Source organism: Rattus rattus, chromosome 4 (assembly GCF_011064425.1).
Source record: "Rattus rattus isolate New Zealand chromosome 4, Rrattus_CSIRO_v1, whole genome shotgun sequence".
Lineage (NCBI taxonomy): Eukaryota > Metazoa > Chordata > Mammalia > Rodentia > Muridae > Rattus > Rattus rattus.
This window is the reverse complement of record NC_046157.1, coordinates 112,522,185-112,541,410: the sequence shown is the minus strand read 5'-3', so window position 1 is coordinate 112,541,410 and position 19,226 is coordinate 112,522,185. Positions and strand designations below refer to the sequence as shown.

Here is a 19,226-nt window from a genome sequence, read left to right as displayed (position 1 = left end):
CACCTTGCTGGCCCTGCCAGATCAGCGGTTGCTCTGCACTCCTTCCCAGAAGGCCTTTGAATAGCAGCGCAGCCACATTCTTAGAATCCTTAGCTAAGGGAATTGGTCTGTAACCGTGAAGAACAGCAGCTGCCACCTAGTGTCTGAGTAGCGTCAAGACTTGAGCGGTGGGGACCAGGGCAGTTGGCTAGGACAGGCTCCCTAAGGGTTGGAGACAAGAGATGCTAAAGGACTATGGGAGATAAATGGGTTCCCCCAGTCCTGATTCAGAAGGCCATCTTCTGTGGCCAGAGATGCTGGCTACTGAAGGGAATCTCGAAGTGTTAAATATTGTTAATTCTTTTTTTTTTCTTTTTTCGGAGCTGGGGACCGAACCCAGGGCCTTGCGCTTGCTAGGCAAGTGCTCTACCGCTGAGCTAAATCCCCAACCCCCTTTTTTTTTTTTTTTTTTAATACCAAAGGGTAGTGATGTAGCTCAGGGGTAGAATATTCGCCTAGCATTCCCAAGGCTCTCTGAGTTCCATCCAGCACACTAGAAAGCAAACAAACACATCTAAACATGCCAGGCAGCCTCTGCTCTTGATTTAAATCCCTTTAAAGCCATGGGAGTTTTCAACTTGCCTTTGGCGTTCTCTACTGTCCACTCTGCCAGTCTAAGCCTCTGTCCAGCCAGCAACTTCATGTGGGAGCCAGCCTTCGCTTCCTGCCTCCTGTGCTGTGTTTTTGCCGAGGCCTCGTGTCCTTCTCTCCTGTGCCCACCCAGCAGGCCCGCTGCCCTTATCTGTCGTGTTTCAAAGTGCCCCGTGCCTGATCTTTTGACGGCTCCTTCTTGCTCTAGCTCACCCAGCCACCAGTAACTGCTGATTTCAGCCGAGCCTCTCATGTGCACACCTACCCCATCACGTCCCCACAGCACACTGAGATCTTACGTCTGGAGGTCTTTCCACCTGTCCCTACCTCCCCGCACCCTTGCTTCAGTCCCTGGTCCTCTATTGATGCCCTTCCCTGCAGCCTCCTCAGCTCCTTCTGGAGTGGGGCTTAGCTGTCTTAAGACTGCATCCAGCCAGCCTCCTAGCTTTCTGGATGCCTCAGAGCCCTAACTGTGCCGGCGGACAGCCTTACTCTACTGTGAGATCACTGGTTAGTTCCCCTTCTCCAAGCCCAGCCCCCACACTCATCCTGCTTACAGCAGAAACAGAGATGCTGGGCAGTTACGTCCGAAACTTCTCCAAACCTGTGTCCAGATGTCGTCTCCAAGGTTAGGCTCCCTGCTCCGTCCTAGTCCCGAGCGTCCAGACCCGCCACTTGCCAGAGGCCAGGGCTGGGACGCAGAGAGTGACCAGTGCTTGCTGAGCATGCGAAATGCCCTCGGTTCCATCCTTAGGACCACAAAGCAAACAAATCTGGGAGGCAGGACACCCTTCCATCTTTCTTTTATTTCACATAAAAGCCCAACTGCCCCTTGGACTAGAAGGCTCCAAATACAGCCTGAGTCACCTCTGGCTTCCTCTGTCCCTGCCCCACAGACCCCCTGGCTACTGGCCTCTCTCTCTCTCTCTCTCTCTCTCTCTCTCTCTCTCTCTCTCTCTCTCTCTCTCTCTCTCTCCCCCCTCACTCAAAGGCTTGCTGCCCTGTTCCTCCAGTAGCCATTCTCCAGGTCTTCAAAGGAACATTGTCAGCCATTCTATTTAATACTCTGGTGGTTGCTGGGTGAGGTGGCCTCTGGGCATGGTGGCCCACGTCTTTAATCCAAGTAGAGGCAGAGGCAGGTGGATCTCTATTAATTAGAGACAAGTCTGGTCTACAGAGTAAATTCCAGGGCAGCCAGGGCTGCATAGAGAAACCCTGTCTTGAAAAACCAAACCAAGCAAGTAACTGCGGTGGTGATAGTTGCCTCGTGTGGGAGATGCCGGTGTAATGTATACCAACGCCACCTAAGGCAGTTAAAGGGGCAGCACGCTTTTACACCCAAGGCAAACGAGGTATTTCCTGCTGAATAGCCAACTCGTCACACTTAAGCTGTTTCCAGGGATGAGCTGGAATCACGGGCAGGGGTTGGGTCTGCACAAATACCAGGGTGGCCTCTGCCTCCTCCCACCATTAGCACAAATGTCACAAATGATTTGGAAGTAGACTCTGACAATAAGTTATGCCCTGGACACAGAAGCCCAGAGCTCTGAGGTCCTGTGGGTCCTCTGGGGCAACCTGTCAGGGACACAAGTGAACACGGGAAGGTGTGTGCACCTGCTGTCAGCCACCATGGCGTTTGGAGTCGCCTCTGAGCTCGGTTTCCTCATTCACAGAAGGAAGCAGGATTGTGTGAAATTGGCACATGGGTGCAATGTCCCTAGGTTTCCCAGGAAGCCTGATTTGCATTCATTTCTAGAATCTTTGCTGAAGCAGAGGTAGAGAGTCCGGCCCAGAAACCCACACACCCTCCCCTCCCAGCCATGCATTCTCCTGATGAACCAGCAGAGGGCTCTGCTCCTGAAGCTTGGAGCGATCTCCTGTTCCAGGCTGTCCGCCACATGCCATCATTGAGCAGGCTCGGACTAGTGTTACTTTGTAGATGAAGGAGATCCCTCCAGACACAAAGTTACCCTCTGTCTATCCTGGGACCTGACTCCACAGTGTGCAGCCCAACACCCAGGGCATTTCCTCATGGGGCTGTAGAAGCTCAGAGACAGGCTAACACATGGGTGTAGAGGGGTTGTCAGGAGCTCAGGGCTGTTAATCTGCATACTCAGACTGGAACCCTGGTATCTCTAGACGGAAGGTGGGGAGTTGCAAGATGCATCAGTGGGACTTCCACCCTCTGGCTACCTGGTCCTGGAGGACACCTGTGTCCCAGCTCCCTTCCACAGGCAGCTGCCTTCCTGGCCACCGTTTCCCAGAGTCAGACATCCTCAATGACACTTCCTGTTGCTGGCCTTGGCTATGCATCCTGTGAACTAAGGGGACCACAAAACCTTGCCCTCCTACCCATGGCCTGGGGTCAGGGAGAGGGTGAGTTCCCATGATGTAGGTCAGTAATCATCTGTTGACTTGGTTCACTGGCATCCTGGCATCTCTGGGCCATGGTGGCCCTGCCTTTCCAGGAATGGTGTGAAACTGTACTGTCTCCTTGGGACTGGCAGAGCAAGCCATATCTAAGGTAGCTGTGGATGCCAAGCCACGGGGTTTCTGTGTGGGCTCCTGGAGCAACCACAGTTAAATATCACTGCGACTTGTTAAGAGATTCACAGGTAGAGATGGGTTCCCTCTACCCCTCACCCCGAGTCCAGTATGTGGAACAGGAAAATAGGTGTGGACGTGGCGGGTCACTGACTGGGAACACTAGGCAGCTGGGCTCACAGGTCTGCCCACCAATAGGACAGACTCACTTGGGTTTTATACGAGCACCCACAAATCCCCTCTTCACGGGTACAGAGGTCCACACCTGTAGCTTCTGCTACTGAGAAGGCCATAGTTGGATTTCTTTAGGTCAGGGGTCCCAGATTAACATGAACAACACAGCAAGGTCCTCTCAGAGCAAGCCCTTCACTGAAAGACTCAAGGCCTTCTGGGACTGGCTCAGCTCAGAGGGTTGCAATGACACAGCCCCTCCCATTTGTCTCACAGGTCACCAGTGTGCTCTGGGCTTTGCACCACGGCAACCTCAACAGTCGGGTGCCCTGAGGCTGGAGCAGAAGGAATCTCGGCTGTTCGTCTGTGCACAGAGGCCGGGTTTGGCTCTGGCCCTGCCCTCCAGTGGGGTGGCAGCATCCAGGCCAGAGTGGCTTTGTTTCATCTTTGCTCCCACACTGATGGCCACGCCTACACGCTCGCTCCTGCCTCCCCTCCCCTTGCAAACGTCCAATGCTGTACACCCTTGGGCTGAGTGCAATCACACCAGTGTCTTTTTATTGGGTCTTTCATGGCCAACCTGGATGCCTTGAGCTGATAATTTAGCTCCCCAGCCTCTCAGTCCTCTTGGCCTCTGTGGAAAGAGAACACCAGCTCAGGTACTTTCATGATCTTACCACAACTTGGTCCCTGGGCTTTGGGCACAGCCTGCTTCATTCAGACAAGCCCACTGCCTCCTCCTGTCTGTGCGAAGGAGTCAGACTCGGGGAGGCTAGTCTGGCCTGAGACGCGCAGCAGCACCTGCCCATCTGAGGCCCCATCTCCGAGGCATAGCAGGATAGACTCAGGCTCTACAGTTTGGTGTTGAGGTGGAAGAAGTGGGGTGCCGCATAGGTTGTGACGGGCGGCACGTGCCAGGCAGATGAAGCTGGACCCAGTCTGTTGCGAAGGACAGTGTCATAGGGCGTGGGAGGGAAATGCATCAGACTGGTAGCCATAGGCGAGGGGCCTGTTGTAGCCAGGAGATGGGCTGGGAAAGTAGGGATGACCAGGGGGCTGAAGGGCAGTGAGGCCTGGCCCTTCAGAGGGTCTGCGCTACTGGTGAAGTTCAGAGGACACTGCAGCATGGTGCCCCTGTAGGACTCTGGAGGAGTGGGCCCCAGGGCTGGGCCCAGTAGACAGGATACAGCCAAGCCAGGGGCTGCAGGCTTGCCCTCACTCTCCTTGGCATCCACCTCCTTCAGAAAGGGAGACACCGCCTTCAGTTTCTTGCCACCATGAGTGTATCCTTCTTCTTCCAAGCCGCGCTTCTTGCTAAGACCTGGGCTCCTGGGATGGGGGAGTGGGGCTCCGGGACTCTCAGCAGGGACCTTAGCCATGGGGGACACCCAGCAGGCTTTGGGCTTGGGGTAGAAACTTCTTTTCCTTGTGCCGCCTTTGTGGAATGCAGAGGGGCGGTTGGCATCCCCACCCCATACCAGCTGGGACTCTTTGGCCGTCAGCCCTTCCTCTTTACCAGGTGGTCCCAACAGCACCCTGTCTTTAAGGCCGGAGAAGAAGTCCCTGGGGTGCTGGCTGATAGGCTTTAGCACCTCGGTGGGGTACGCATGAAAACGGCCTAAGAACGTGGGGGCTGTAGGGCAGGGGCCCACCTGTGCCTCCACACTGGTGCTGCCTCCAGGGGCCCGCAATCCTTCTGGGGGGGTTAGTTGGTGTTCAGAGTTCTCAGCCAGCCCTCTTGGGTTCTGGGGACTTTCTTGAAGGTCCTTGTTGGGGCTCCTTGCTCCGTGGCGACAGCCCTCTTCTCGGCACTGCAAGGCCTCTGCCTTGCTGACCTGAGCCAGGAGTTTCTTTTTGGCCAGTGGTGACATGATACCATGCGCCCCTTTGCAGTAGAAGCTCGCCAAAAGCCGCTTGTAGGCCTCAGGACAGCTATTAGCACCCAGGAACGGTGGAGAAGACCCAGATACTGGGCCCAGCTGTTCCGTGCTATCCCTTGAGGATCCTTGTCTGGGAAGCTGTGTCTGGCCAGGGGCATCTGATTTGGTCTTTTCTGGTGTGGTCTGGAAGAAGAAAAAGGCTTGTCTGAGGGTTGGGTACAAGATCATGCACTTGACCTGGAGACGTGGATGCCCTCGGAGAGTACCCAGCAGCATCTCTTAGCCCTTGCAAGGTCAGAAGTTTTCCACGGTGCCCCATCCTGAGCAGATGGAGCCTACTACTCTCTACTCTGCAACGGCAGCACAGGGTCCTCTGAGTAGTGTCAGCTGGCCTTCAGAGAGCCCAAAGTTCATTAGCTCCCGACCTCGCTGCAGGTTCCTGGTGTTTCAAGCAGGAGTCAGCAGCCATGGCCAGAGCAGGCAAGGGAGCTGTAAAAGCAGCCTTAGCATGCTCAGCTTACCTGGTCTGCCTGTCTCTCCTCTGAATCCTTGGCCTTCTTCAGCTTCTCAGTGGCCCCATCGTCTCCCCTCAGCTCCTTGGCCATCTTGTATTGCTTCCTGGGCTTGGTAGGGGGCAGTGGTTTGTCGTCCTCTCCCTTCAGGTGCCGCACATATGGGAGGACCAGCCTGGGGAGGAGCCAGTGTGTCCACCAGAAGCCTAGCTGTTGCTCATCGCAGCTGGCCTCTGATGGGCGTCCCCATAGCCCCTCTGGCTCCTCGCCACCAGAACCCCTGCTGTCTTCAAAGCTTTCTGCTCCTTCCTGCCAGTGCACACGTACACTACAGCTCTTCCTTGTCTTGCTGCAGATCCCAACCCTGACAAGGACACAAGTGCATATACTCCGCCCCTTTTCTGGACACAAATAGCACATCTGTCTCAATACTACTTTTGTACCCCATTCCCAGCACACGCCTGCCAAGCCCCTGGAATGGGGAAGACCTCGCTGTACAGCATTCTAAGGGAACGCGTACCTCTCATAGTGGCGGCGTGTGCATGTAGCCGCACTGGTGCTGCCCGGGCTACCCCCAAGTTCATCATACACGTTCTTCCAGAGGCGGCGGCCTGTCACCTGTAAGACACCAAAGATGGGCCATTGAGTACCCTCTGGCCATAGAACCCTCTTAGCTCCAGGCTCCCCTCGCAGGGAGAGGATGAGAGCTGAATTTGGGGGGTTCTTTCTCCAGCTGTGGGCAGGATGCTAGAGAAGGCTGTTGGTACCCGCCAGCTCTCCCTCCCAGGGGCTGCCTGACTGCTGGGCAAAGCAGGTTTCGGAGCAGTGGAGGGTGGAACAGATGGGGATAGGAGGAAACCTGCTTAGAGATGCAAAGTGCACAGTCCCTCATCCCACAGCACACAGGCAGGGCCTGGGTGTTCTGATCTTCCTCCAGTCTGCAGGCAAGGACAGCCCTGCCAACCATCCTGCTCCTGCTAGGGCTATGGCTGAGGCTGGAGCTCAGGAAGGGACTTGAGAGTCTTCCTTACCAGCTCATAGGCCCCCAGCTTCTCCACTGCCTTGTAGATCTTCCACAGGTTAACTGCAGGGAAAAGGCAAGGCAGACTGTCAGGCTCTACAACCCCACACTCCCAGGCAGGACCGCTGTTATACAGGGGGCAGGCTGGCAGATGGCCAGGAGGATGGGAACCCAACTCCCAACTCCACCCCTTGCCTTCAGGGAGGCACTGTCCTCATAGGCAACCCCTATAGGCTGGTGGCATCCAGGGTCACCTGGAGCAGAGGTGCCTTGCCTGCTGTCTTGCCCGGGGGGATCCCCTGGCTGCCCCCTATATCTACCCCCCTGCACCCTTTCCCCCTGGGACGCACTCTGCTTGAAGCCAAGATGGGGCACCCTCTCGATGGGCGTGTGTCGCTCCTTCATGAACTTGTAGAGGCTGACCAGGAAGGCCTGTTCTTCCTCCTGCTCCCCACCTGCCTTAGGGGAGTCCTAGGGAGAGAGCAGGAGGCATGGATGGGCCCCATTGATGGGCAGCTGGACACTGGAAAACCACGGCTGTGCGAAGGACTAAGTGCCTAGGTCCCGACTGTGGGCTAACTGGGAGCTCCGAGCCTACTGTCCCGGGTCACACGACTGCAACCCAGACTTAACGCCCAGATGCATGTCAATGGCTGGAATCCAGAGCTCCAGAGTCCTGGAAGTGGCCACAGGGCCAGCCCTCAGTCCTCCAGGCCAGGGCCACTTTTATATCTTGCTATGATCTGTTTTATCCAACTCAGCTCTCAGAAGGCAGGGTCAGTGTCCCTTAAACCGTATGGTAAAAGCCAAATGCACACCAGGCAGTGGTGGCGCACACCTTTAATCCCAGCACTCAGGAGGCAGAAGCAGGCAGATCTGTGTGAGTTTAAGGCCAGACTGATCTACGGAGAGAATTCCAGGACAGCCAGGGCTACACAGAGATACCCTGCCCCAAGAAACCAAAGTTCTAAATGCTCAAAGGCACTCAATGTTTCCTGGTACCAAGCGGCCTATAGCCTGTAGCTTCCCGCTATCAGTTTGACCAACGGGTGGGAATACGTTTTAGTGCCTCAGACGTATGTTCGTCCATTTCGTGACTGAGTCCAGGTTGTTAGATTATCAGAGTTCCGCTACAACTCCGGGTGAGGTCCTGCCTTGCCTAGCACCCATATCCTGCACCTTCCAATGTGGGGCCCCAGGCAGCCCTGCCGCATGAGGTAGACACCTGTCTCCCTCTCCGAGCTTGGGGTGTCTCAGGTTCCCTGGAGGCTGGGCCCAGTGGGAAGAGGTCCCAGGATTTGTCCAACTCACCTCAAGCTGGATGGGGCTCTGGCTCTTGCTCTGCTCATCTTGAGGCTTGGGGGACACAGGGGGCTCCTGGAGGTCACCTTCCTCTGATTGCTCCGCTTTCTCCTTGGCCGAAGGTGCTGCTGGGAAAGGGGAACAGAAGAGGAGAGGCAGGTGAGATGTGGGTAGGAGGGACTGTGCGGTGGGGGCTGAGGGATGGTCCTTCACATCAGCCAGGGAAGGGGTGAGTGCTCTGTGCTGGTCAGTGCCACACTGAGCTGTTCCTCTAAGCAGCACACATGTGCACGCATGCACGCTTGCACAGACACACTGCCTCACCCCGGACTATCAGCCATTCTCTATTCTTTTTTTTTTTTTTTAAGATTTATTTATTTATTTATATGAGTACACTGTAGCTGTCTTCACACACACCAGAAGAGGGCATCAGATCTCATTACATGGTTGTGAGCCACCATGTGGTTGCTGGGAATCGAACTCAGGACCTCTGGAAGAGCAGTCAGTGCTCTTAACCGCTGAGCCATCTCTCCATTCTCTATTCTTACCTCCATTTTAATCACTCCCCTACGTCTCTGCAGGAAACCCTCAGCCTCCTCATTACTGTCCAGGATCAAACCAGAGGAGTCTGGGTAGGATTGGGGTCTCTCTCTCTCTCTCTCTCTCTCTCTCTCTCTCTCTCTCCCTCAAATCTGCCCAAGTTCAGGGAGAAAGCACTAGAGTCGCTCGGCTGAATGACATCAAGGCTTCATCCTTGATGTCACCCTACTGCTCTTAGGCCCTCAATAACAAGGTTCTTGATGGCCGTTCAAAGCAGACGTAATCCCTCCCTCTGGGTAGCCTTGGCTAGCCCCAGCTAACTCCAGCACTCCTGTGTCCTTCCTTGTCCTGTCCATCATGACTGAACTGCAAACTGCCAACACCCATGAGTCCCCGGGCCCCTGGTCAAGACAGCTGCTAGATAAAGGAATGATAGAGGTTCCTGGCTTGTGATGATGACCCGGGGGGAAGCCACATGTGCCACTGTGTAGTGAAAGCTGTGGCCTGGGCAGGAGGTTGCAAAAGCGACACAGATTGGCCACCGCAATACACACACACACACACACACACACACACACACACACACACACATATACACATATACATATCTATCTCTATCTATCTATCTATCTATCTATCTATCTATCTATATCAGGTGATGAGGCAAGTTGCCATCAGATTTGGACCAAAATTTTTAATTAATTATTTAATTAATTAAGGTAATGTCTCACTGTGTAGCCCTGGCTGGCCTAAAACATAGAGCAATCCTCCTGTCTCTGCCTTCTGAAGGATGGGGTGACAGGCATTATATGATACTGTATGGGGTGGTTCTGATGCTCTGATCAGAAATCTGCATGTGAACCCTGAAAGTCCTGTTCTCCAATTGGCTCTTGATTGATCAATTACGATGCTACTGGCTACTGGCTGGGCGGAAGAGGCAGGGCTTCCAGGTTCCCTGCAGGTGGGCTAGCAGATGCAGGAAAGGAGAAAAGATTTGCCATGCTTCAGAGGGGGAAAGAGCCAATAGCCATGTGAGGTCTCAGGCGGGTAGGGTGACCATTGACCTAGACTGGACCTAGGGTAGCAGGCAGGAGATTAGAGACACAACTAAGTTGAGGGCAGATTTAGGGTGTTGAGCTGGGAGTGAAAAGAAGGGTGTGCTAGTCGAGGAAGGCTTAGAGTCCAGCCGTTAAAAATAAGCTAATGTGTGTGTGTGTTTCATCTGCGGATCCGAGGTGGCTCCTGGGTGAGGGCTGGCAGCTCAGTCTGCCCTGAGTTTAAAGGGAGGTATAGAAACTACATGCAACATGATACCATGTCCAATTAAAGGGTTGGGTGTCCCAGAACTCGCTCTGCAGACCAGGTCAATGGCTGGAATCCAGAGCTCCAGAGTTGTGCCGGCCCAAGGCCTGAAAGTGGCCACAGGGGCAGCCCTCAGTCCTCCAGGCCAGGGCTACTGCTTTGATCTGTTTTATCCAACTCAGTTCCTAGAAGGCAGGGCCATCACACCCTGTCTGACAACTTTCCCTTTTCTTTGGTTAATCTGGTACAATGGGACCAACTCTTGGTTTGATCCAGCTCAGAGAACCCTTGTCGAAGGAAGCTGAAAGATTTTCCTGTCAGGAAGGGCAAAAGAATCTCCCATGTTCCTATCAGCCTAGGCACATACCTTTAATCCATCACCTGGGAGGCAGAGGCAGGCAGATCTCCCAGTCCTAAGGACAACTAGGGCCTACACAGGGAAACCATGTCTCCATAAACAAAGGAGGACGAGGAGAAGGAGAAGCAGGAGGAGAAGAAGGAGAAGGAGAAGAAGCAGGAGAAAGAAAAAAAAAAAAAAAAGGAACCTTCTTGAGGACACTGGTCCCACAGCCAAGTGACCCAGAAGACCCAGCGTTAGGATGCTTAGCTCCTGGAAGGCTCTCCCTTTGACAGTTCACACAAGTACAGTCATCCATGCCGGTGTCTGCTCACGTTGTACCAGTCCCTGTTGCTGGGGCTGTGACTTTGCAGGTACTTTCCCTCATTTAGTCCCAGGAGGGACTCCCTTTAAAGAGAGGAAAACTGAGGCCAGACAGGTCAAGAGGCTCAGCCTCTCCCTAGGACACCAGAACTCAAGACAAAGCCGGTTTGACCACTGGTTCAATGACTTGCTGGGGTTATTGTTGCCACTGGCGAAGTCCTCATAAAATGGCCGAATACACTCACAGAGATGCTCATCCTAACTCCTGCCCGTGTGTAAAGTGACTTGGATACCCTCTCAGAGAGCTACTGACATGGTCAGTCTCCAGAAACCCTAGGGACTGACAAGTGTCTTCTCTCTCCTACCACGTTTTCCGAAACTCCACGTCTCAGACTTTACTTCCATGACAGGGGAGAAAAGGTCTTGGGGGTCCTTTGCTATTTCTGGGTGGCTCACAGGTCGGACAACCAGAAGCACCTCTTGCTCTGGCCTGGGCCTCCTCACGCTCCTGCCTCCCATCTATCCCTTAGGGTGACATAAAGATCTGGCATGTCATGGCCCCCGGATCTCAAAAACTGAGACAGCTGGGCCATGACAACCCCCCGGGTTGTCATGTACTTTAAGACTGATGTATATGGCCTGAGTGAGGATTCATCAGAATCTGATGTTCCCAGGGCTCCCAGTGGGCTGCAGGTGGACACCACCAGTTTGGTGATCTCTACACGGGATGGATGCCCGGTTCATCTGGGATATGAACCTGCTCAGGGAAAATCTCCTGGAGTAGGGCACTCGGGTTACCTGGAAAGGAAGCCACCAATCCAAGCTGTTTGGCCCCAGATGGAAAAGGCGCCAGAGCTCCCGCCTTGATCCACAAAGGGAAGTAACCTATCACGGTGTCCTGAGTCCCCAAATGAACTTGGTGTCCGTTCTTTTCTGGCCACGCTATCACTCTCTCTGCCCTGGCAGGACCTCCTGGGTTCCACTTCTGCAGCTTTAGATGAGGGGGCAGGGTACCCTTAGTCCTGTCTCTGGCAGTCCTAACCCCTCATTTCTCTGATCATTTATAGATGCGGGTTCCAGGTAAATCATCTGTCGGAAAGGTTCTGCTATGAAGCCCACAACCGTAGACTGAGACTGCGTCCCAGCCTACCTGGTTCCTGTACCTCCTGCTACAAGGCCCAAGCATGGAGTCGAGGCCGGGTCCCACCTTGGGTTCTACAAGGGGTGAGAAGGCGCTGGTGGCACTGGTGACCCTGTCTCTCAGGATCACCCCACCTGTAAGGCAGGAGAAAGCTACCTTCCATGAAACAATCATGATAATGGGGGTTGAAGTCTTGTGCAGACTGTCTGCAGGTGTGAGGTGTGAGGTGTGAGGTGTGAGTCTACCTATGTTCTCCTCTGCTGCTCCAATGGTTCCCAGTGCTGACCTAGTGATACCCCTATGGCCAATGAAGGGCTGCTTTCTCCACAATCTCACACATGACAGAAGCATGCCTGGGTCGTCCCTAGACTTTCTAGTCTGTCCTATGCTAGGGCGTGGTGTGCACATGCAGTTTTAACTTTTGGAGCTTGATGAAAGAGTTCACCACACAGAGGTCAGGCCTCCCTTCAACACACTTCTCTGTGGCTGACACAGGCACGGTCTCTAAAGTGGTGGTTCTCAACCTGTGGGTCCCGACCCCTTTCACAGGGGTGGCAGACCAGATATCCTGAGTATCGGGTATTTTACATTATGACTCATGGCAGTTATGAAGTGGCAACAAAATGATTTTGTGGCTGGGGGTGGGGTCACCACGACACGAGGAGCTGTTTGTATCGAAGGGTTGCAACCTTAGGAAAGTTAATAACCACTGTTCTAAAGGAATAAAGAAAAAAAATTGTTTTGGTCGAAATGCACTTAAATTGAGAAACAGCTTTATCCCTGGTCTGCTCCTTCTGTGCCACAGTGGACTCCAGGTCCCAGTTCCCTGAGCTTCCTACTCTGCTCTCCATACAAGGACCCAGTGAAGCTGAGACAGCACTTTGACAGAGTCCCTTCCTAGGCCACAGGAAGGCGGGTGCAGGTTCAGCAGGAGGGTTGCCCCAGCCCCTTGTGGGTCAACCCCAAGGCTGGGAAAGAGGCAGCTCAGGCCTGTAGACTCTAAACTATAGCACTAAGGGCCGGGTTGCAGTCTCCCTCTCCGAGCTTGCCAGGGCTGGTGTTTTCAAGCCATCCCTTATTTCCGTTCTGCGTCAGCTATGGCTCCACTGAAGCCCATCTCTCCTGCGCTACCTGGGGCTGAACATCTGTACAGGCCTTACGGATGTCACGCCCGAGGTTCAGAGAAGTCAGACAACCTGTCTCAGGGTCACACAGCTTCCCAGCGGCAAAGCTGAGATTCCAAACTACAAAAGTCTGACGGTGCCAAAAGCCCGAACCCTCACATCTAGAGCTTAAATAGGGGAGGGAGACCTTGGCCACAGCACTAAGCTCGGAATGGATAAACTTCCCCACACTGCCTGAGTGGATCTGTACAGCCCCATTCCTTTGCTAATAAGAATAGGACAGGGCTGGAGAGATGGTTCAGTGTTAGGAGCACTCTGCTCTTCCAGAGGTCCTGAGTTCAAATCCCAGCAACCACATGGTGGCTCACAACCATCTGTAGTGGGATCGGATGCCCTCTTCTGGTGTGTCTGAAGTACAGCTACAGTGTACTTATATAATAAACAAACAAACAAACAAATAAATCTTATTTAAAAAAAAAAAAAAAGAATAGGTCAGTGTGAACAACAGAGCCAACCAGGAATAGGAAGGGGCAGAAAGAAGAAGGTCTATGGTGTGAATCAATGGGTCTGGCCTTGGCGTCTCCCAGGGCCCCATCACCTTGCAATACAGGCTGTCACCTTATATATAACCTTTAAGGAAGGAAAAGGTGTTAGACACTCCTGAGATTCTCTGAAGAAATGCTAACTGCTGTCTGGGTAGACAATGGCTCTGGGTGAAAGGGGGAAGATGAAAATAGTGAGGGTTACCCTGCAGTGGAGTCACTGAGGCAGAGGGATGGCTGCTGGGATATCAAGAGGGCCTGTAAGCCTGCCCCATACCCCCCCCCCAGTCAATGAGCAGAGCTCAGATGAAACTGCGCTGGACACAGTGGGGAGAGAGGGCTCTGGTACCACGCGGGGGTGCTTGCTGTCTTTGCTTGTCTTTAGTTGTTTGCTTAGGACAGGGTCTCTCTGTGTAGCCCAGGCTGGCCTTGAATGTATGATTCCCTAGTGTTGGGACTGGAGGCGTGCCCTGCCATGCCATGTTGGGTGCATCTTTTATCACCTCCACCGTTTTAACATCTTACGCTGTTTTAAAGCTCTCTCCCCTCATCTGTGAGATGGGTGTGCTGGGCTCAGTAGCCAGGGTTCTAAGCAGAAGAGAGCAAGAAACGATGCTTCGCCCTCCAAATCACCTCCCCGACACCTGCCTGTCGCCATGTATCTGATCTTCCTAGGGTGCTCCTGAAAAGACTGACCTAAGCATGTGGAAGCGTGTACCTGATCTCAGAATCCCGGGGGCTCGGACAGGGTTCAAGGCTCACTCCCTTCAAACTGCCTCACAAGGTGTGGCTACCACTTTCCCTCCCTCTCCCTCCTTTGCTTACCCCAGTCACCCTTCTTGTGATGGGAAGGAAGTGACACTTCCTTTCATGAAAACTCACTGGCTGGGAACAGCAGTCAATTACAACAATAACGGCAACAGCAACCTCAATAACAACCAGTAGACACAGTCCCGCCCCCTCGCCTGAGGTTGTTGGCTTAAGTTTCTCTTAGCTCAAGCTCTGGAGAGGAAACAAAGACAGCCTTTGAAGCGGTCAGTCCACTTCATGGCCCAGAAGCCGGCTGCCTGGCATTCTCCTCCTTGGGCTTGCTCCAATAGGCAGTTTGGCTTTTTTTTTTTGGGGGGGGGGATGTCCTGCCAAGAGCCAGCCTTAAGGACAGCTAGACAGGAGTCTGCGGATCCAGGGCACAGAACTGGCCACAGCCCACTCTCAGCACTTCTGCCAAGCTCTGTTAGTGGCTAGAGACAAGCTGAGAGCCCTTGGGGGTACAGAAAGGCAGAGGGGAGTATAGGGGTACCAGGTTTAAGATGCCAGACTCCCACTGCCCTGAGATAGCCCAAGAGATCCTAATCCTGGAAGGGCTGAGTCTTCACGGCCCCACCCTCTGTCCGTATGTCTGGTGAAGACAGAGCTCTCTATATGGATCATTTCCGGTTTTCCCACCCCACCTATGCAGAAACAAGTTGCAGAGGGTGACTCAACAGGAGACTAGAACCCCTACACAGGGAAATTTCGGACCTCACTTTTCCTTTCTCCTCCTCTCCTCACCCTAGCACAGTGCCTGCTAACCTGGTCAAGGGGGAATCTAGACCATTCAGCTTCCCACTCAGGGCAGCAGAAGGCTACCAGAAAGAAGAGAAAGGGCAAGGAGTCTTTGAAGCCTGGTCCTCACTCACTGTCAGACCTGAACCCATCTCTATGCCTCAGTTTCTCTGTAATAAAAGATGGGGATGGAGTATATAATCCTAAGGCCCATTCTGCCTCTGTCACTTCAAGTTCTAGGTCAAGCAGTCAGTTAGGACTCTAACTGCTGTGGAGACCAGACCCTCTAGATAACACCTCCCCTTCCCTTCCCAGGCATCCATCCTCTTTAGGCTCTGAGATCCCTAGATTTACATCAATTCCCAACAGTGCCCGCGGGGCGGGGCAAAGAGCACCTGTTACACTCCTCTGAAATAAGACTCGGCAAACTAGGGGATGCTGGCCCGATCGGCAAAACTTGGGATGAATTTGAGGCCTTCCCAGCCCAGAGTTGGCCCCACTGTGCCTGTATGGGGTGTGAGCCCAGTCAGGGGGCAACGCCTGGGCAGTGCGGAGGGTCCCAGATGCGGTTGCAAGGTTGTGCCCCCAGTTCGCAAGGAGAGCAAAGCCAAACTTGTTCGCACTCCGGCAGTCTAAGCTTCTGCCCTCCCTCCACTAAACACCCCCTGTCCAGGGCCACTATTCTGTCCCTTTGAAGAGACCCAAGGGAAGAGAGGGAAACTCAGAGGACCAGACGGGTAAAAAGAGAGCCTCTTTCCTACAGGGGATTGGAAAGAAAAAAGAAACAGAAAGAAAAGGAAAAGAGAAGAGAGGAGCAGGGGATCTGAAGCTTGTGACCGTCAAACCACAAGCATGTCCCTCGGCAGAAAAGAGGAACCGTTGATTCTTCAAAGCGCATTGAGCAATTTCTTCAAAACCCGCGCAGTCACTTTCAGGAATCGGGACCGCAGTGGGAAGCGCTGCGCGCGGCCCGGGCGCCTCGGCTTCTGAGAAGCGCTGGGCTGGCACGGGGCAGGGAGGGGCCCGCGGCCGAGAAGCTGCTGCTGACAGCTGTCACAACAAATGGGCCCAGAGCAGCTCGAGATTGAAACCGCAGCAGGAAGTGTGGGCGGCTCAGTGAATTTCAGTCCAGAGCCCGAGAGGAGAGTTTCGAGATAAACGCCTGGGAAGCCCCTGGCCGCCCCGAGTTTCCACGAGAAGAGAGCACGCAGACACTCGGGTTGCCCCGAGGGCCACGATCGCTCCGGGACCCCAACCCTCCGACCCCGGCGCTGCCCGCCAGCCGCTTACCCATTGCCCAGCGAGAGCGTGCGTCGCCGTCCGGACCCTCGATGCGCACAGCCGTCCAGTCCCAGCGCTCTCAGCGCGACTGGCTCGCTGCGCCGCTCCACCGTCTCCTCTCCCCAGGACCCACCCCTGGGCCCGCCCCCGCCGCGCTCTGAGCTTCCATTGATGGATCCTTTTTCTAGGGCGGGGAGGGCTCCGCCCCTTAAGCCCGAGGACGTCTGGGAGGTGTAGTGTACGTCCACTTTCCAGCTAGGGGCTGATGTAGGACACTCAAGAATCGTGGCTCTCCTGTGTCTGTTGGTTTCCCCAGAGGCAAAACTAGAATCTTAGAAAAACTGCCCGCTCTCTGTAGTGTGTCAAAAACTGGGTGGGGTTAAATAAAAGTGTTTCTGACTTTTACCTGAAGTGGTCCATTCTTTTCAGCTTCACATAGAGATGTGAATACTGTTAGCCTACCAGGGGCCAATCTATAAAGTCCGTGACCCAGACCTAATTCCCTAGGCCTTCCCGAAGTGCCTGTGTCCACATATATCATGTAGACTGAGTGACAGCCACAAGCTGAACCGTGCAAAGAGGAAGTGAACAAGTTGAAGGTGAGTGGAGACAAGGTGAGGCAGAGCAGTCATTTGGACCTTGTGTGGGTTATAGAAGATGAAGCTGAAACTTGAGGTTTAAAGGCAGAAAGCCCTATTAGCTGAAAGGCTTGGACTTGAACTCTGTTCCTAGTATGTATTTGGTATTCCCGGAACCAGATTCTGTTGATTAACTATAATACTCATACAGTTCTGTAATTTTTTTTTAAAGATTTCTTTATTTATTACATATAAGTACACTGTAGCTGTCTTCAGACACACCAGAAGATCTCATTACATTATCAGATCCCATTACAGATAGTTGTGGGCCACCATGTGGTTGCTGGGATTTGAACTCAGGACCCCTGGAAGAGCAGTTAGTGACTTAACCATTGAGCCATCTCCCCAGCCCCCCAGTTCTGCATTTCACACAATCGTTATCTTCATTATACAGAGCAAAACAGGCCTGGGAGATTACTTAGCTCCTATTACTGGTAGGTGGTAGGGTAGAGCTCAACCTTAGAATTGGGGCACAGATGAGGAGGGCTCCACAGTCACCCCCAGACCCCCGACATTTTAGTGCTCCCTTCACACTGAACAAATGGACGGTCTGCGTTTGGTGATTCTGACCTTCTGGGCTTTATCCATTCGCTCTGGAATAGCAGATCAGTACGCTCAGCCTGGAGCAGGCAACACTGAGCTTGGGGATAATTGTAATAACCGGTGCTTGCCGGTCTGGTAACAGGCACATTGTTGTCGATATTTATTAACTGCTCAGAATAATGGCCCGAAGAATGATTACCACAGCGCCTCCCACATCCAAGAATACAAACCGCAGTCCATCCCCAAGAGATCCAAGACTCTGACAGAGATGCTATCTACCAAGAGCTACCACTTGGCAACCTCACAGGCTTCTGGTTCCACTGTATTCATTTGGTAAGGATTGGTTGGACTAGCCACAGTGCCAGGCTAGGGATGGAGATCTGCGCCCTGCCTTCGGCGTCATGGGATAGACCATCCACTACCTCCTGGACTGGGTGCATCCATCAGTGAAGCACTCACTACTTCCAAAGCCACAGCTAATCCTACCTTTGGATAGGAGGACCCTACCATGGGCAGGAGAGCGCACTCTTAGGCAGCGCTGTTTGTGCAAAGCCTCAGCAAGTCAACACCTGTCTGGGGCAACCCGAGAACAATATGATCTAAATTTAATTGTCTCCTGAGGCAACTATTTGCAACAGAAAGTAATTTACAACAGCTAATAAATCCTGCCGAGGAATGATACCTCCCTTTGCCTTCCTAAAAACACCAACACTCCAGTTGTTCAAGCTTCTGTTCTACATACTTCTCAACCAGTTCATAGCCACCTTTCTCCATCACCCTTCATCCGTAGAGCAGGAGGCCCGGATTATGTGAGCAAACACCAGCTCCTCCATGTCTCGGTTGTCTCTCTGGCAGCCTCCAGAAGAAAAACAAAACACCCATTAGTGTGTAAACACATTCTTCCTGGAAAAAACATTGAGAATAAATCAGTCCTCTCTGGCCCTGCTCCAAATCCAGTTCCCTCCCTCTTCTTATCAGATTGGATAGTCTTTTAGAACGTTCCTTACTTATTTTCATAAATATAAGTATCCATGGTACGGGGAAACATGTAACTTTGCTCAATGTGTGCCTTTAGCTGATATAATTCTGATGGTTTTTGTCACAGAGATGTCTACAAATTAAAACACAGATCAGCTTCTCCGCTAGCATCTGCTACTGTCTGAGCCTTCAATTGCGATCTCTCAGTAGTCTTTTTTTCCCTTGATTACCTGGATCCTGCTGAGAAAATTCTAGATCTCTTAGAGGATTTTTGGGGAGAGACTGAGCTGAGGCTACCTTCATGCTGGTCCATCTCTAGGGACCAGACTTTGGGGGTGTGTCCCATCCTGGAGCTTGCGGGCCCTGAGAGTTTCTTGCAAGAAAGTTGGTGCCACCCTTCATCTGAGACCTTCAACGTTCAGTGTGCTCAAAAAACAGGACAAGCAGTCTCCTCTCCCCACCCCCTCCGTGTTTCTGCTCCGTTCCCAGGCCCAGCAGTTGCAAAATGCCTCTGGGGCCTTGTTTTCAAAGGGGAATGAAGTGGGGAGTATTTTTAACTGTTGGCCCTGCCTTGCTCCCCACCCCCTGTGCTAGCTGTCCAGGAAAGGCAAGATTCACAGTGGCATTTGCAACTCATGGAAAACAACGAATGCTTGAAATAGACCATACCCAAGCCCGGGAATGGAAAAAAAATGGGCTCATGGTTTCAAACGCGTACTTTAGAAAGAGACAAGAATAGCTCTCGGCCTTTGGGGGCGGGGTAGGGATGAGCCCGTGATGCTGGGATAGGGCTGTGTCCCAGATCACCAAGGGACAATTTCTTAGGAGAAGAAGTAGGGCCACTGTCTCCAGGGTGCTTAAAAGCAGGTAC

At 53.1% G+C, this 19,226-nt stretch overlaps 1 protein-coding gene across 1 annotated transcript; it reads right to left on the bottom strand.

The window, feature by feature from the left end:
* Nucleotides 1-3,345: 3,345 nt before the first annotated feature.
* Arid5a (AT-rich interaction domain 5A) lies at nucleotides 3,346-16,264 on the bottom strand. Its single transcript, XM_032900918.1, has 7 exons — nucleotides 16,206-16,264; nucleotides 8,070-8,188; nucleotides 7,109-7,229; nucleotides 6,769-6,821; nucleotides 6,258-6,355; nucleotides 5,747-5,912; nucleotides 3,346-5,408 (listed from the first exon to the last, which is right to left on the bottom strand). The coding sequence occupies exons 1-7, from the start codon at nucleotides 16,207-16,209 to the stop codon at nucleotides 4,197-4,199; spliced, it is 1,773 nt and encodes a 590-aa protein (XP_032756809.1). The 5' UTR covers nucleotides 16,210-16,264; the 3' UTR covers nucleotides 3,346-4,196.
* Between the last annotated feature and the right edge of the window lie 2,962 nt (nucleotides 16,265-19,226).